The 15,170-nt window shown below is 38.9% G+C and overlaps 1 protein-coding gene across 1 annotated transcript in view; it reads right to left on the reverse strand.

The window, feature by feature from the left end:
- Positions 1-15,170, reverse strand: part of LOC136879169 (gamma-butyrobetaine dioxygenase) — a 193,428-nt gene that overhangs the window by 40,997 nt on the left and 137,261 nt on the right. The window contains exons 5-6 of the mRNA XM_068228943.1: positions 9,508-9,642; positions 3,377-3,482 (exon numbers count right to left, since the gene is read on the reverse strand). Coding sequence (XP_068085044.1) covers positions 3,377-3,482; positions 9,508-9,642 — 241 coding nt within the window. The remainder of the gene's footprint in view (positions 1-3,376; positions 3,483-9,507; positions 9,643-15,170) is intronic.

Genomic DNA, 15,170 nt, shown 5'->3' on the forward strand with positions numbered 1-15,170 from the left:
ATTTTTTGTCCGTATTGAACTGAGAACATAAGATAGGAAACTTAAAAGGGTCCACCTTTTCAATGCAAATAAATGTTATAAGTTTATTTACAACATATATTTACACTTGGAACTAGTTTCGACGCTGTTTGGTGTCATCTTCAGCCAAAATGTGGGAAATAGGCATAGGCGTAAGCATGCAGACATTTACATTATACAAGATGTTAAATCAGTGTGATTAAATGAGAGACATGAAATAGTGAATTACAATGTCAGTTTACAAAATGGTCATGAAGGGTGAGTCAAAATTGTATAAACATGAGCCCTATTAGGGCTGGTTGTCCGGTTATATGGTCTAACAAGAAACAACAGATTGTTGCTACTTCAACTGTGGAGGCTGAGTTTGTATCAATGGTGGTGTGCACAAAGGAAATGTTGTGGTTGCATAATTTTTTCAATGAGTTTGATGATTGTAATTATGTTAAAGTGCCAATACAAATTTTTTGTGATAATCAAGGTGTTCATGTTGTGTCTGAGAAAACTAAACATATGGATGTTCACTATTTGTTTGTAAAGGACATTGTGGCCAAGGGATTGGTAGAGTTTGTGTATGTACCATCAGATGAAAATCTGGCAGATGTTTTCACAAAGGCATTGTCAGGGGAGGGAATTTCTAAATTTAGGAACTTGTTATGAGTTGTTGATTAGCGTCCACATGTTATCTACTTGTGTTGCTTACTTTCTTTATTTGTGTTTGTGGTCAAATTTTTATGACAAGGGAGGTATTGGAATTAATAATTTTTCTTCTGTATTTAGTGTCGTTAAAAATTTGATATAATGACAAAAATAGTTCGTAGTGTCTGTAGTATTTTGCATATCTATGGTAGTGTTTTTTCTTATTATTCAATTGTTTTATCCAGAGATTGTGTGTCTCCAACCTTCTCGCACCGGGACCGCACTAAATTTATTATTACTCTATGACTGAAACTATGAATCTTTTGTCTTTTTGTGCCGAGTGATTGCACAATCTGTTGTTGTGTGTAGAGTAGAGTTGAGACAGAAAGTTTTTAATAAACTTTTCTAATCAATTATTGAGAGTTGTGCCCCAATTTATTTCTGATAATTTCTTCCGTATTTTCTAACATCATGATAATAAGAACTTCATAGTACATGTATCTCGTATTATTTTGTGTGATGAAATATTTTATTATAAACTTAATCGGTGTGTTGAAAGTTCAATTTCCGTCGGCCAATTTCATTTGTATTGTGTATCATCGCAGTGATATTAAGGGGATTGGTACAGTAAACAACCTTCAAAATTTGGATATTTTAAATAATTTTTATATCAACTTCTACTGAATGTACAACAATGAAACTTTCTAAATGAAGCATACTATATATTTACTATGCAAACACATATCTAAGAATCGATTTTGGCATTAACAAACTCGCCAATTAATTATTCAAAATGGCGGCTCTTTGTGAGTCTGTGCTCACCGTTTCCTTCATAACTGGGCCATTTATCAATATATTTGTGTTCTGCTTTTTTAAATGTACTAATTGAAGTTACAGCTACAAAACTGACCACTTCCAGAACTATATTTGCGAAATTAGTATTTTTAATTTCGTGTTACTTAAATATTGCATATTTTGGTCATTTTTCTTGCATGTAAATATATTTTTTCCAAACAAATATCAACCCTAGGCACATGAATTTGGTCAGTTTTGTAGACACTATCACTAAGATCATGAGAGAAAAGTGGCATTGTTATACACCATATAATTTAGGAGTTAGAAGGGAAATGGTTTTGAAAAATACAGTTTTGAGAAAATGAGCTGTAAAGTTATATGACACCTGTAAAGACACAGCAGTCTTCCAGTGGCTGCTAAAATGCTCCTGGGGCATAAGATGTTCCCTCTAAAGCAGACCACTCAGCTTCATTTTCCAGTCTTAATCTTCTTCTGCTTTTTCTGACCTCTTTTGTGGGTTCTTGTACCCTTTCTTCAGCAGAATTTATACGCATCACGTCCTCTTGTAGCATTGTACATTCACAAAAGACACCAAGATTCATGCCCATTTTTTGCAGTACAGCCAACCTACTCTTCACTCCATCATTAAATGCCATAACTGCATCATTTGTGGCAATCTGCACAATTGTATTTCCACAGATTCCAGTTTTTGGGCACACTTTCCAAATCCGAGCATTGAGAGACTCATTAGCATTATGTGTATAACATCCTAAGCACCTTTTCAACAGTTCAGTAGCAACTAAATCTTTGAAAACAGGCTTAATCATATCCATAACAGCTGAAGGTAAGGTGTTTTTGAGTTTGTACTCTTGAACTGTGCCTGCAGTGACAGCTCGCTGGTACGGGCACCAGGAATTATCTCCTTTTGGGCAGAAGTAATGAAGGGATTTTCATCAGATGAGGTTTTACGGTACCAACTAGTCCAGATAGCAGTTTTCATATCATTTACTGATGTTGAATTACTCCTTCTGGAATTTCAACAGTAGGTCATCAGAGTATATATTGCAGAATCTGTCAGTCTGTTTTATCCACACTGCAATTTGCCATCTGAATGTTTTTTTCCCCTTGAATTCTTTCTTAAGATTTCTCAATCGTTTGCCCATACGTTTCTGAACATGACCAACACATTCAGGTTTGGTGACTGATACACTAGGACCATACGCTTGCATACCTGACACAGCTGTGAATGACTTTGTGTCACCATCACCAGTATATGTTATGTAATGTACCGGACACCATATGTTATCTCAGAACCTTCAGAGTTCTCTAAATAGCCTATGCAATGTCTAACATTTTAAGTCGTAACTCCTAAACTAATGCAGATATTTAAATCATTCTTTCACCAAAATGAACTAGAGGAGTGCAGTTAAACATTAAAAAATACTTTGAAAAATCAAATTTTTGAAGGTTGTTTACTGTACCGATCCCCTTAAAAGAATTTCTCCCATGTTTTTAAAAACTCACGTGTCGTGCAATCAGCAACATCACTTCGAGCGCCATTGCAGTGTGACCAACATTGTGCACAGCTGTCATGTGGAACCTTACGCCGGCCCACCTAGAGCTCCTCAGAATTACTTCACAATTCATTTTACCATAGCTACACCTGTACCACACTACAAAGTGCTTAGCTAAGGCCACAATTTATTATTTTTTTAAACATTTAGGTGTGGTGACAATCATCACAGTGACATGACAGAATACTAAACAGCCTCACTCTGAGACATTCAACTATACTCCTATGACTGCCAAATTGAAACCAGATAAGCAGTTACAAGTTTTTATTTGTCTCTGACAAATTTTTATGGAAACAAATCTACAATATTAATATCAATAAATTGTTAATGTTTGAATTAATCTTCCTACTTACCCCAGGTTTATACTCATAGTAGGGCAAGTCGGTGTGCATTTGTAGTGGAGTGGATAAATATGCGAGGTTAGTAGTATCAGGCTTGTTTCGAACCTCGAATTCCTCCCTTAGAAACAAAAAGGACAATCATCATCAAAATTGCAGCATATCACCACCGACCACTGAAGACATAATGGAAATGATATTCTTCAGCTTGTGGTAGGCACTAGTGCCACCTATGTATATAATGTATAATAGTATTCTAAGGTCAGAATGGTATATTCTGCTACTGTATGCGACAGTTGATGGTACTACCTGCGACTGTCTGGCTGAGGGTCTGGCGGCCGATACCATGTCCGGCAAACTAAGGGAAAAACCAATAGCTGCGAGCAGAGGAGATTTCCCTTAGAAGGCTGGATGAGACCTTTTTATGGGAAATAACACAAATTCATCAGCTGCTGCCTTGCAGTGAGGCAGGGGACTGCCAAAGGCTAAGGGAGACCACCCTGAAAGAAAATCCTCTAGTACGTTGGGCCTAGGAAGTCAGTACAGGAGTACAATGCAGTTGCATTCAAAACGAAAATGAGCCTCGGAAAGAAACATATTCTGAATGTCGACAATACTTCAAGTACTCTTGAAACTAATGACGATGTCATGTCCGATGTTCGTTCAAGATGCACGAGAAGAACCGATCATAGAAACAAGCTTTGGATTGGAACCTTAAATGTTATGACTCTAACAGGAAAATGCAAGAAAATCACGGCTTTAATGAACCGTAGACATATTCACATCCTAGGGCTAAGTGAAACCAAATGGAAAGGTTGCAACACAAGAATGTTAGAGGATGGATATAAATTATACTGGAGTGGTAATCCTGCAGTTGCGAGGAATGGAGTTGATTTTGTACTGCGTACAGACATCTCCTTCATCAATGAGAGATTCATCAAAGCTAAAATATGCCTAAATGGAGAAACCCAAACTGTGATCCAAGTTTATGCTCCCCAGCAGGGTTGTAGTGACGATCAAAAAGCAAGCTTCCTAGGAAAACTAGAGGTCCATATGGCTTTGGATTTGGTAATAGATATGAGGAGGGTGAACTTCTGTTTGATCTATATACACCAACTTCTAGTGAAGAACTCGTGGCTTCAGAAATGGGATAGCCACAAGATAATGAGATACAGCTGGAATGGTCCGTATAGATCAGTGATAGACCTTATCGTCACAGATAGGCCAAATGGAGAAAAGGCGCATGATGTAAAAGTGATACCTTGAGGGACCACAGACTTATCACTGCAGACTAAGAGTCACCAAACCAATTATTAAAGCAAACAAGAAGAAAAAGCCATGAATTAAAGACTGTAAATTGAAAGATCTGGAAGTCAAAAAGCAGTTCCACGAGGAAATCAGAACTAAAATACCAATAACAGACACAAAGAAAGGTAATGAAGAATGGAATGATTTTAAGACAAGTCTGGTTGGTAATGCAGATAAAATATGTGGAAGAACAAGCAGAAGAGTTGGAGAGAAAAGAACATCTTGGTGTAATGATAAAGCAACAGAAGCCATTGAAAGGGAATAAAGCCAAAAAAAGCTCTTGATGTGGCTAAGTCTGACAGAAGAATCAACAGCGACTGAAAAGGCAACAATAAATTGGAATAGATGGTGAAAGAATATAAATACAGGAAGTTGTAAGTCAAGAGAATTGTACAGGAAGAAAAAGAGAAAAGATAGGAAGAATTTAAAACCAAACTGGAAGAAGACAGTAAAGGTAATATGAAAGTGATACAGGGAATAGTAAGAAGTAAAATATCAGATAAATAAGCAAATACAATTCTGGAGACTGCAGATGGGAATATAGTTTGCAATATGAAAGATATCAGGGATGCAATGGGACAGTATTCTGACAAGCTCCTAAATGGCCTTAAGGAGATCTCTGTTGAGGAAGATATCCTAATTACATGGAGAGAGTAGAGCAAGCTTTCTATAAGATGAGATGTGGTAAGTCATCAGGAGCTGCTGGCCCACCAGGAATACATTGGCTGTATAGAGTTCTCAGAACAATATGGAAGGATAACTAAATCTCAGAACAATATGGAAGGATAACTAAATCCCTGAAGATTGGATAAAAGAGATGATAATTCCTATCTTTAAGAAAGGGTGTAGAAGGAAAAGTGAAAATTACAGAAGCATTACCCTCCTACCATACGGCGTTAAAATCATGGAGAAGATCATTGAAGCCAGAGTAAGGGATACACTAGAGCCTATCTTAGAAGAGGAACAACATGGCTTTAGGGCTGGAAGAAGCACAACAGATCTGATATTTGCTTTGACGATGTTGGTAGAGGAACACTGGGAAAGAGGAAAAGTCCTAATTATTGTGTTTATGGACCTTGAAAAGGTGTATGATAATGTTCCTAGATCAACTATTTGGAAAAGTCTTAGAAAACTTGGTGTACCGGAGTACCTTATTAGGAAGATCCAAATGCTATATACTAATTGCAAAAGCTGTGTCCATATTGGAGATGGTCACTCTGAATGGTTCAACACAACCAAAGGAGTACAACAGGGAAGTGCCTTATCACCTCTTCTATTCATACCAGCTATGGATTCCACTTTAAAGGAACTAAAAGGAAAAGGTAAAATGTTCAAAAAGAAGTTAAATAATTATCTTAAGTAGAAAAAAATGTAAATTTAACGAATTTTGAAACTGACTTTTACATTTTCTTTCTTGTATATTTAGTAGTTGGTGTGACTGCTTGTTTACTCGTACAGTGTATCATTATGAAACAATTCAGTTATATAAAACAAAACATATACCGGTACATATGATTACTTATAGGATACATTAATATTTTATGAAACTAACGTAACTTATGTGTGATATGTAGTACTTAGCTCTATTCATGTAACCAAAATTACTATTAACTGATTTGATGTATCAAACTTGTATTACTGGAGTGTATTAATTTACTTTATAAATACTCTGAAGCCATAATATTAGAATGTGCTGCACCACAGCGAGCTTTAGCTCAGGTGCCTCAGCTAATAAATAAATTTAAAAAAATAAAAAGATCTCCAGGCTCTGGTGTTTGCAGATGATATGGCAATATGGGATGAAACAGAGGAGGGTGTGCAAAATAATCTGAATGAATGGTGTAAGAAATTTGATGATTTTGGAATGAAACTGAACCCATCAAAAGCAGTAGCATTGAAAATCAGCAGACATAATACAGAATGCAACATAAAACTACAGGACCACCAAGTTGAAGTAGTACACCAGTTCAGATATTTAGGAAGCGTAATGGCTAGTGATAACAGTGCTGAGATAGAAATAACAAACAGAGTAACCAAAGGCTCTAACTTTTACAGCATCGTTAGACACCTACTATGGGATGAGAAGGTCCCACAAAGAACAAAAATGATCCTGTACAAGTCATATTTCATTCCAATCCTTAGACATTCTCTGGAAATCTGTACACTAACATCAAAGGATTGTAGTAGAAATCAAGCCTGTGAAATGAAATTTCTTAGAACTGCCCTCCAAAAGACACAACTTGATCACGTGAAAAGTGGTGAGATCTGATCTAACCTAGGTCTAAATGAATCGATGGAGGAAAGGCTTACAAAGTAGGTCATCTAGACTTAAACAATTTGGGCATGTTAAATGAATGAATAGCACAAGGTTACCATGTGCTTATTTGGAAAAGAAAATAACAGGTAGAAGACCAGCTGGAAGACCAAGAAGAAGATGGGGAGAAGAGTATGGAATTGGGAATCCATCCTAGAGAATAAAATCTTTTTTGAATAGGCAACTTTGGAATATGCTTGTTTTCAAAAACCCTACCCAGTTGGGTAGAAGACCAGTATTGAGGTATTGAACATTGTACAAGAAAAGAAACAGCTGTTGAGTCAGATAAGGAAGAGACACTTTCTTGGATGGGACATAGGCTTTGACATAAGAATGTGTTGATGGAAATTTTGGAAGGTAAAATACCTGGAAAACGCCCTCGTGGAAGACCAAGAAAGACATTCATGATGACATTTCTTGTGAACTCACGATGCAGGAGCTATGCAGACACAAAACATACTGCACACGATTGACCCAGTTGGAGAAGACTCATTGCAGGGACAAACCAGTCCCTGAATTACTCAAAGAAGAAGAACTTTGTATTCCACGAGTCATAAAACCTTGTGTTGTTTAAAGTTGAGTAAATAAGTTATTGCACTCATGTGTGTGGTTTTCATTAATAAAAAACCACAAGCTCATCCTGAGTTTGCAGGACCCACTCTGGCTCATTTTGGATTGTCCAGGAAATGTATGACCAGATACCTTCCGTAACACCACAGGACTTTTCAGGTGAAAATTCCAATCCAGGATTTACAAGGATTCACACCTAGGTTATCTAGGTGGAAAGCCAGCAGGTAAGCCACTGAAGTGGTTTAATAAAGTTTATTTTGATTGGCTAATACAGGTCCCTCCAAAGAGGGAGGGTGGTGTGTGAGTAGCAGGACCACTGGGGTCCCTGGGTCAAGAGGATTAATCATTTACTATTAAATTAGCTTGACCCGACCAGGAATCAGAACAAGCACCCCCAGACTAAATGCCGAGACACTAATATCAGTGATGATGGAAATACTGTTTTAAGACGAAGAACAACTGGGCAAGTATCCTCTAACACAGGGCCTCTCAAACGCCCAAAATCTCACGCATGCAAACTGGGGCACAGAGTTCCTGTGCAGAGTGCATCGGTCCCAGTCGGCTTGGCTCGGCTCGGACCAACGCTTCATCTCTGGGCTACTCGGCTAAGCTTGGCTCAACTCGACTCAGATGTGGAGCGCTACGGAGCAAGTGAGGAAGAGGGAGACAGGCGGTGTGAGCGAGACAGGCGTGGGGAAAGAGAGAGACAGCGCTATTGCTCCAAATCATGGAGTGGGGGTCTGCATTCGGGTCAACCAAGCGAAGTCGTCTTTTGCACCGTGCACAGTACATGCACCAGGTGCATGCACTCTGAGAGGCCCTGCTCTAACACTAATCAGAAGGAAAATGCAAAAAGTGTGGCACTTTAAAGAATGAAGACATCAACAAAAGAGAGGGAAGGGTCACGAAGGGTATGAAAATGAAAGACTCCATACCTCGCACACATCATCATCATCATCATCATTTTCCCATTTCCAGCTGACACCAGGTGGGAGCAAATATGATTCTTCTCCACTTTTTTCTGTTGTTCCACCATCCTTCTTCCGACACGATGTTCCAATCCATGTTTTGTTTTCTAATGCTACTCTTCACCAAGTCCATCCACCCCATTCTTGGTCTTCCTCATCCTATCTTCCCTAATACCCTCAAAATTGGAAAAGAACAAGAGTTGACCAAGAGAGGTTGGATAGGAGAGGTAAAAGTGACAAAAGTAAGTGGAAATAATGCCAGACTCAGCTAGAGGAAACTTGATCACCAATCCATGCTCCAAAGTCAAGAGTCCCTGGTCCCCCTTTTATTCATATCTAACAGGCAGGAGATATCGTGGACGTTTTCTGCTGGCCCCATCGATGGGTGAAGAAATGCAAGGCCCATGAAAATAATACTCCCTAGGTGTTGTAGAAGTAATACTGTTGGCTTCTGAAGAGAGGGAGCGAGTTACTAATGTCAGACATGACTGTGTTTTAATAATGAAAATTATAGGATTACATTTTGCAGATCTTCTCATTTGCTTGCATTTTCCACATTTATTCATTTTTGCTTTGTTCTTATGATGTGCAATATTCAGCATCTTCTCTGTGTTAAGTGTTTTTAACTTCACATGAATGACTAGTGCAGATGGTTTAAGTGGAAATCAAATTTCCAGTTTCCAAAGATCAGCTTTCCAATTTGAAGAAATTCAATACTTCATTTGGTGGGAAAGCAGAGTCAACACATGGAAACTGATGTGATTATATCATAAGTGTAAAACAGTGAAGATATCTGAATTACTTCTTGCAATACTAAACAAGGCTAGCTCGATAACCAGATAACTCTGAATGGATTATTTTAGTTAAAAACTCACACCTACATTTCTCATGCAGTAGATGGTGCAGATTAATGAGCTACGCTGTCGGTCGACATCCATGGAGATATTAATGAACAGAGAATACTGCTAGTAATCAATAAGACTTACCCATAATGAGTCTTCTTGATAAAGCACACTCTGTTTGCTAGGTGTCGTATTTGATCTTCTTTACATGGTGTGTCAGTTATAATGGCTACCCCATGCATCGCCAAGTTCTCGAGCCAGTCTAGTAGCACATTATCACTGTTAAGAGAATAAAGAAATTAGGGATTACAGGTTGATCACTAAATTTTTGTGAAGTAGCAAATGTGGTTGGTAATTACTTTATTGTTCAGGAAGTACGAAATTGCTCTCGCAATTATTCAGATAAGAAAATTTTAAAAAGGTTCTGCTCCTAGAAGGGCAATGGCAAAATAAAGGAATAAGTTACAAGTTAAGCTGTGGCCTCGGAGATGGGAGAAAAAGAACCTTGTCGGTTCTTAATTCCTCAATTGGAGAATACTGAAGCTTTTGATGTGAGAACTAAGAAGGACTTGAGAGTGAAAAATTCCCAAGGCCTTACTGTCTGGGAGATACACCTCAACTTCGCGCATTTAAAAGAAGCGCCTTGAAGAAAGTCATCTATCATACAAAACTTGAAACAGCTAGTGCAAGAAGTTGGAACATTGATCAACAGATGTCACTACTAAAGGGATAGATTAATGTGACATTTTAAGGTTGCCTAAACTGACTGGATTTCTTTTGTTTCTGGGTGTTTGCCACAACTATTTCAAGAAGTTTTGGACTTTTCTCCATAGATGTCTCTATTAAAAAACTGATGCCATGCACTCTGGTGCAAAGTGGACCAACTAGTAATTGAAAGAAATTTTGTGTTTATGGGTTTTCTGATCTGAAGGGATTTTCTTAGAGTTTGATATTTCAAGGTTTGCAACACTTCTTATTCATCCCGTCAATGGGAATTTTTAACCAATAATAAATTTCATGTATTTGTTTTTCAGCCAATCATACACTTCTTGTACCTATTTTATCCACCAATAAAAATGAGAGGGTGTGTCCGGTTTTAGTTCAGAGCCTTCTCAAACCCTCCTCTCGGGTATAAAAGCTGATGCCTTTTCGAGTTAACTTGTCTTTCTGATCATCGTCTTACTGAGTGTGTGTGTTAAGGCAGGAGGCGAGGGCCTCATTCTCTGGCAGGCAGAACATCAGCTAAGGTAATGGTCAACAGTTTTTCCATCTAAGTAGTTCTCTCCGCAAGCTGACCCGAGGGGAAGGTTCCACTCTTTAAGTGTGTAACTGTCAATTTCCTAAAATGTAAACTTTCTTCCTTCTAATGTAAAAGTTCAAGTAAGTTGACTACTTAAACTGTAATCCGGGGATAGAGAGTGCGTTACCCTCTTGATTTCCCCTTTCAATTAATATTGAGATGACTATGATTTTGTAACCGTTTCTGCTTGTAACTTGTAAATTAACTTGTCCATCTAGTCAACTCAGTAGTGTGAGATTAGCCTCTGCATCATTGAGCCACAAGCCCAAGTAGGGTTTTAACCTCTTAATTTCAAGGAGCGCAAGTATCTACAGCCATACATTTTGTTTTTTGGGCCAGTAATTAAACCTGTTCATTTCCATAAGGGCCCAGTAGAATGGGTACGAGATACCCATGTGTAAACTAATCAATATGGTGTTGTAAATTGTAGGTTGTGCCTAGAGAGGCCTGAAAGTGTAAGTTTATTAAGCAAAGGCACTCTAGTAAAAGCATGGTAGCCTTGAGTAAGCTGTAAGGGTTTGGGAGAGTGGTCTCCTTGGCAGAAATTGTAGAGCATTTCCTTCAAATGTAAATATATTTGTGTGATATTGAATGGTGCCTTAGGAAGGCCATATATTGTAACCTCTGGAGCAATAGTGCTCTTGATAATTGTAATCTAAAATTTCCTGTAAAACAATTGGGAGATTAGTCTCCTTGTCTATCTGTCTAATGCAACAGTTGCAATATTGGGACCTTGGTAAATTATGGGCTTGAAGCTCAAATGTTAACTAGTCGTTTCTAGGTTTTTCCTGTTTTTTCTATTTTGTATTTAACTACCTGTACCTGAAATCTTGTTTGTTAAAATGTAATATCTGAAAAGAAATATAACCTTTATTTTAAAGTTTTAAATTAATCTTTGACTCATGTAGATAGACCCATTCCAGCCTGCACCTTCTTTCACCTCTGTGATCCATGAAAACACGGTAACAAGTGGTAGCAGAGCATGGTTGAATGGGTCTAGTTAAAGCCCCTTTTGATGGCTAAACATAGAATTTGCTCTGAACTCTAAGAATATTCTTGGTTGCTGAAAATTTTCAAAATTATAATTCATTTTCTGTAAACATGTCTGGTCCTCACGAAGTCCTCGCTCCCAGGTACTTGCGCAAGGAGGAATTGGTTTACGAACTTTTAATTAAAGAGGTCCAATCTGGAGGTACGTTTGTGGCAGATATTGCCAAACTTAAAGAATCTCTAGAACTTCCTGTTTTTATCCCAGTATTTGGGGAGAAAGAAATTGATGAGGCTCGTTCCACTATCACTGACAATACCACTGAGCTAGCTTCTATAGTTAGTTTCTTTGAAGTGAGTGATCCGTCTGCAAACCAACTTAAAACAGTTCAGACTAGGTTATTTCATTTCTACAATAGGGCTAGGGTACTACTGTCTCTAAAATTAAAGGATGATCATGCTAAGGAGGCTAGTAATTTGGTTGATCATCTGTCCGAGATGTCTAATAGAGTTAGTCAATTGTTGTCTGGGGTCGCTACTCCCAAAAGCGGCCAAGTTCCTTTGATAAACTTGGCTACTGAGGAGGATTCTAGTAAAGCTATAGAATGTAGGAAATCTGTTGCAACTCAACAAACATCTGCCCCATCGGAAACGGAGTCTGGTCATCCAAGACAACTTCCACCTTTTTTCTTGAATAATGCAGTGTTTGAGCCTTCTCAACCTCCTCTGCCGTCACCTATTATATCACCTGGTTTCAGTAGTTTACCTCATCCGTTGGCTATGTTGCTTAAGGGCATTTCAAAATTTTCAGTAAATTCAACTAATGAAGTCATTTCCTTCCTAAGGTTCTTAGTAGAAGTTCAAGACCATGCACTAGGTTTTGCCCTGTCTCACTCCCAAATACTTCAGATTATTTATCCTTATTCTGTAGGTGTCCTTGCTGACAAAATAGTTAAAGCAATAGCTGACCAATCATCTATAGAAGACTTTCATGCCCACCTACTGGCTAATTTCATCCCGGCTAGAGCTATGTCATCATTGATCCAAAAGAACTACTTTAGAGTGCAGAGGTTGGATGAGAACCTGGCCAATTTTATTCAGGGTATTAAATTTTACACCAGGGTATTTCATCCTTAAAATTGTGCAGACAATTGTTGAAGGTATTTCTTCGCCCTATAGGTCTTATCTATGTTTTGCATCTCGACCTCAAACCTTCTCTGAATTAGAGGCAATGGCTGGTCAGCAGAAGGAGTAAGGTACGCCAACAACTTACGAGTTGCTAAGGAGTCCCTGCCGTCATCTAGCAGTTCTCGGCCTCCACCTTCCAAACACGCAAATGTTATGCATGTGAATCAACCGATCATCTTTGAAATAAATGCCACTTGATAAAATCTAGTGGAAATAGGAATGGAGCCGGTCCTTCTCGGGGTTGCTTTAAATGCAGCTCATTTTCTCATCTTGCCAAGAATTGCACAAATCTTAATAGCACACTATCTTGCTCAACTTCTGATGCTACCTTCCCTAACCCCGATAATAGGAAGTGACTAGCGTCCTCGGCTGAGTCAGCATGTTTGCCTTCCCGAGGCTCAGCCCCCATTAAAGTAAGTAAAAATTCTGTTAAGGGTGAAATTTCCTCTAATTTGTCATTTGAAGGGCCTAGGATTGCGGAAGAGGCCCCAGGATTCGTGCCATTCCTGAGAATTGAAGTAAATAACAAACCTGTCATGGCTCTATTAGACTCCGGGAGTGTGAGTTCCATAATTTCTGAAGAATGTATTCTAAATTAAAAACTGCTTGTAGGTTTCCGAACTGTTGTTCCTCTTCCATTAAATATGTTTCGGCTTACTCCTCTCTATTAGAAATTTTAGGTTTCATTTTTGCTAAAGTTAATATTTTGAAGTTTACCTGGAAAGTGAAGTGTTGTATGTCCGGCGCTCACTTCTCGCTCCACCAGCCAGCTGCAAGCGCGCCTGTGTATCATTCTGCTAGCTTCGACGCGCAGCCCTCAGTGCGCGTGCCTGACCATCGAGTGTACTATAAATAGGAGCTCCCTGCCTGCTTACTCGCCCACTCGCCCCGGTGTCCAGCTCCAGAATACACCCTACGTCGAGCACGGAGGCTACTCCTCTTGAAAATGTGCTTCGACCAGGTGGACTGAATTTCTGGCAGTACGAGGTTTCACCTCTGGTCACCGCTCCCTTACCTGTTTCCACTGCCTATGTTCCGTAATTCTTTTACAAGCCATTTTCATTCCCTAATTTACGCAAGCTCCCTTAGTTTCGCTAGGTGGAATTTCTTCAATCAATTGAACTTGCTTTTTAGGAATTCAGGCACTTCAACAAACAAGGACTATCAAAGACATTTATGTTAGTGTGCCAGATAGTTTTCGACTATCAACGTGTCAATTCACAAAGACTATCTTTTCAAGATAGAAGTGTATATAAAGACTGTAAACCTGTACATATTGTATAAAGACAGACTTTTCTCAAGATTCAATATTCCTTTTTGCTTCAAAATAAATTTCTGTTATTTATGTAAATATCATAAAGTGAAGCAATAAAAGTTGTGTTCTGTAAATTTCAACTTTGGTTACAACACAACTCTATGGCGACGAGGTAAAAACGCAACCACCTACAATTCTTCGACACCAGTTGCCAACTCTATGGCGACGAGGTAAAAACGCAACAACCTACAATTCTTCGACCCCAGTTGCCAACTCTATAGTGACGAGGTAAAAGAGCAACAAACTACACGTCATCAGCCCCAATCGCCAACTCTATAGCAACGAGGTACAAACGACACTACAATTCCACAGGCCCAGTTGTCAACTCTACGGCGACGTGCTAAACAACAACGACACTCCAACCAGTTCTGACACACAGCTTACCTTACTCATTCTTGCACGCATCTCGCAATGGCTACTGCGGAACAACTCGCTACGGTCTTCCAAGCCTTACAGCAGCAACAACAACAGTTTATGCAACAACAACAGGCAGCATTAATTCAGGCTATTCAAGCTATTTCTGTCTCTACACAGCCATCAGCTATTCCTCCGTTCTCTGCTTTTGATCCAGCTAAGGAAGAATGGTCCGTTTATTTAGCCCGTTTACAACAGCATTTCATCTGCCATTCTGTCACTGATGATCAACGCCGCCGCGCACTATTTCTTAGTTCGGTTGGCAATGCTACGTGTGAATTACTACGTAAATTAAGTCCGGAAGAACACTTATCTGAGGTACCCTTCACGCAGCTCTTGGCCCGTCTCACGGAACACTATGCCAAAGCTCCTCACATAGTGGCTGCTCGCTATAAATTTTTTCAGAGCAGAAAGCAACCCCATCAGACACATACTGAATGGATAACTGAATTGCGTGGTCTAGCTAAACCCTGCCAGTTCATCTGCTCCAAGGACGGTTGTGGTTCATCCTACACTGATTCTCTCATTCGGGACATGATAATTTTACATACTCCTGAAGACAAAATACGTTTTGACGCTGTCAAGCAGAGTAACCCTTCTTTA

This window comes from Anabrus simplex, chromosome 8 (assembly GCF_040414725.1).
Source record: "Anabrus simplex isolate iqAnaSimp1 chromosome 8, ASM4041472v1, whole genome shotgun sequence".
Classification (NCBI taxonomy): domain Eukaryota; kingdom Metazoa; phylum Arthropoda; class Insecta; order Orthoptera; family Tettigoniidae; genus Anabrus; species Anabrus simplex.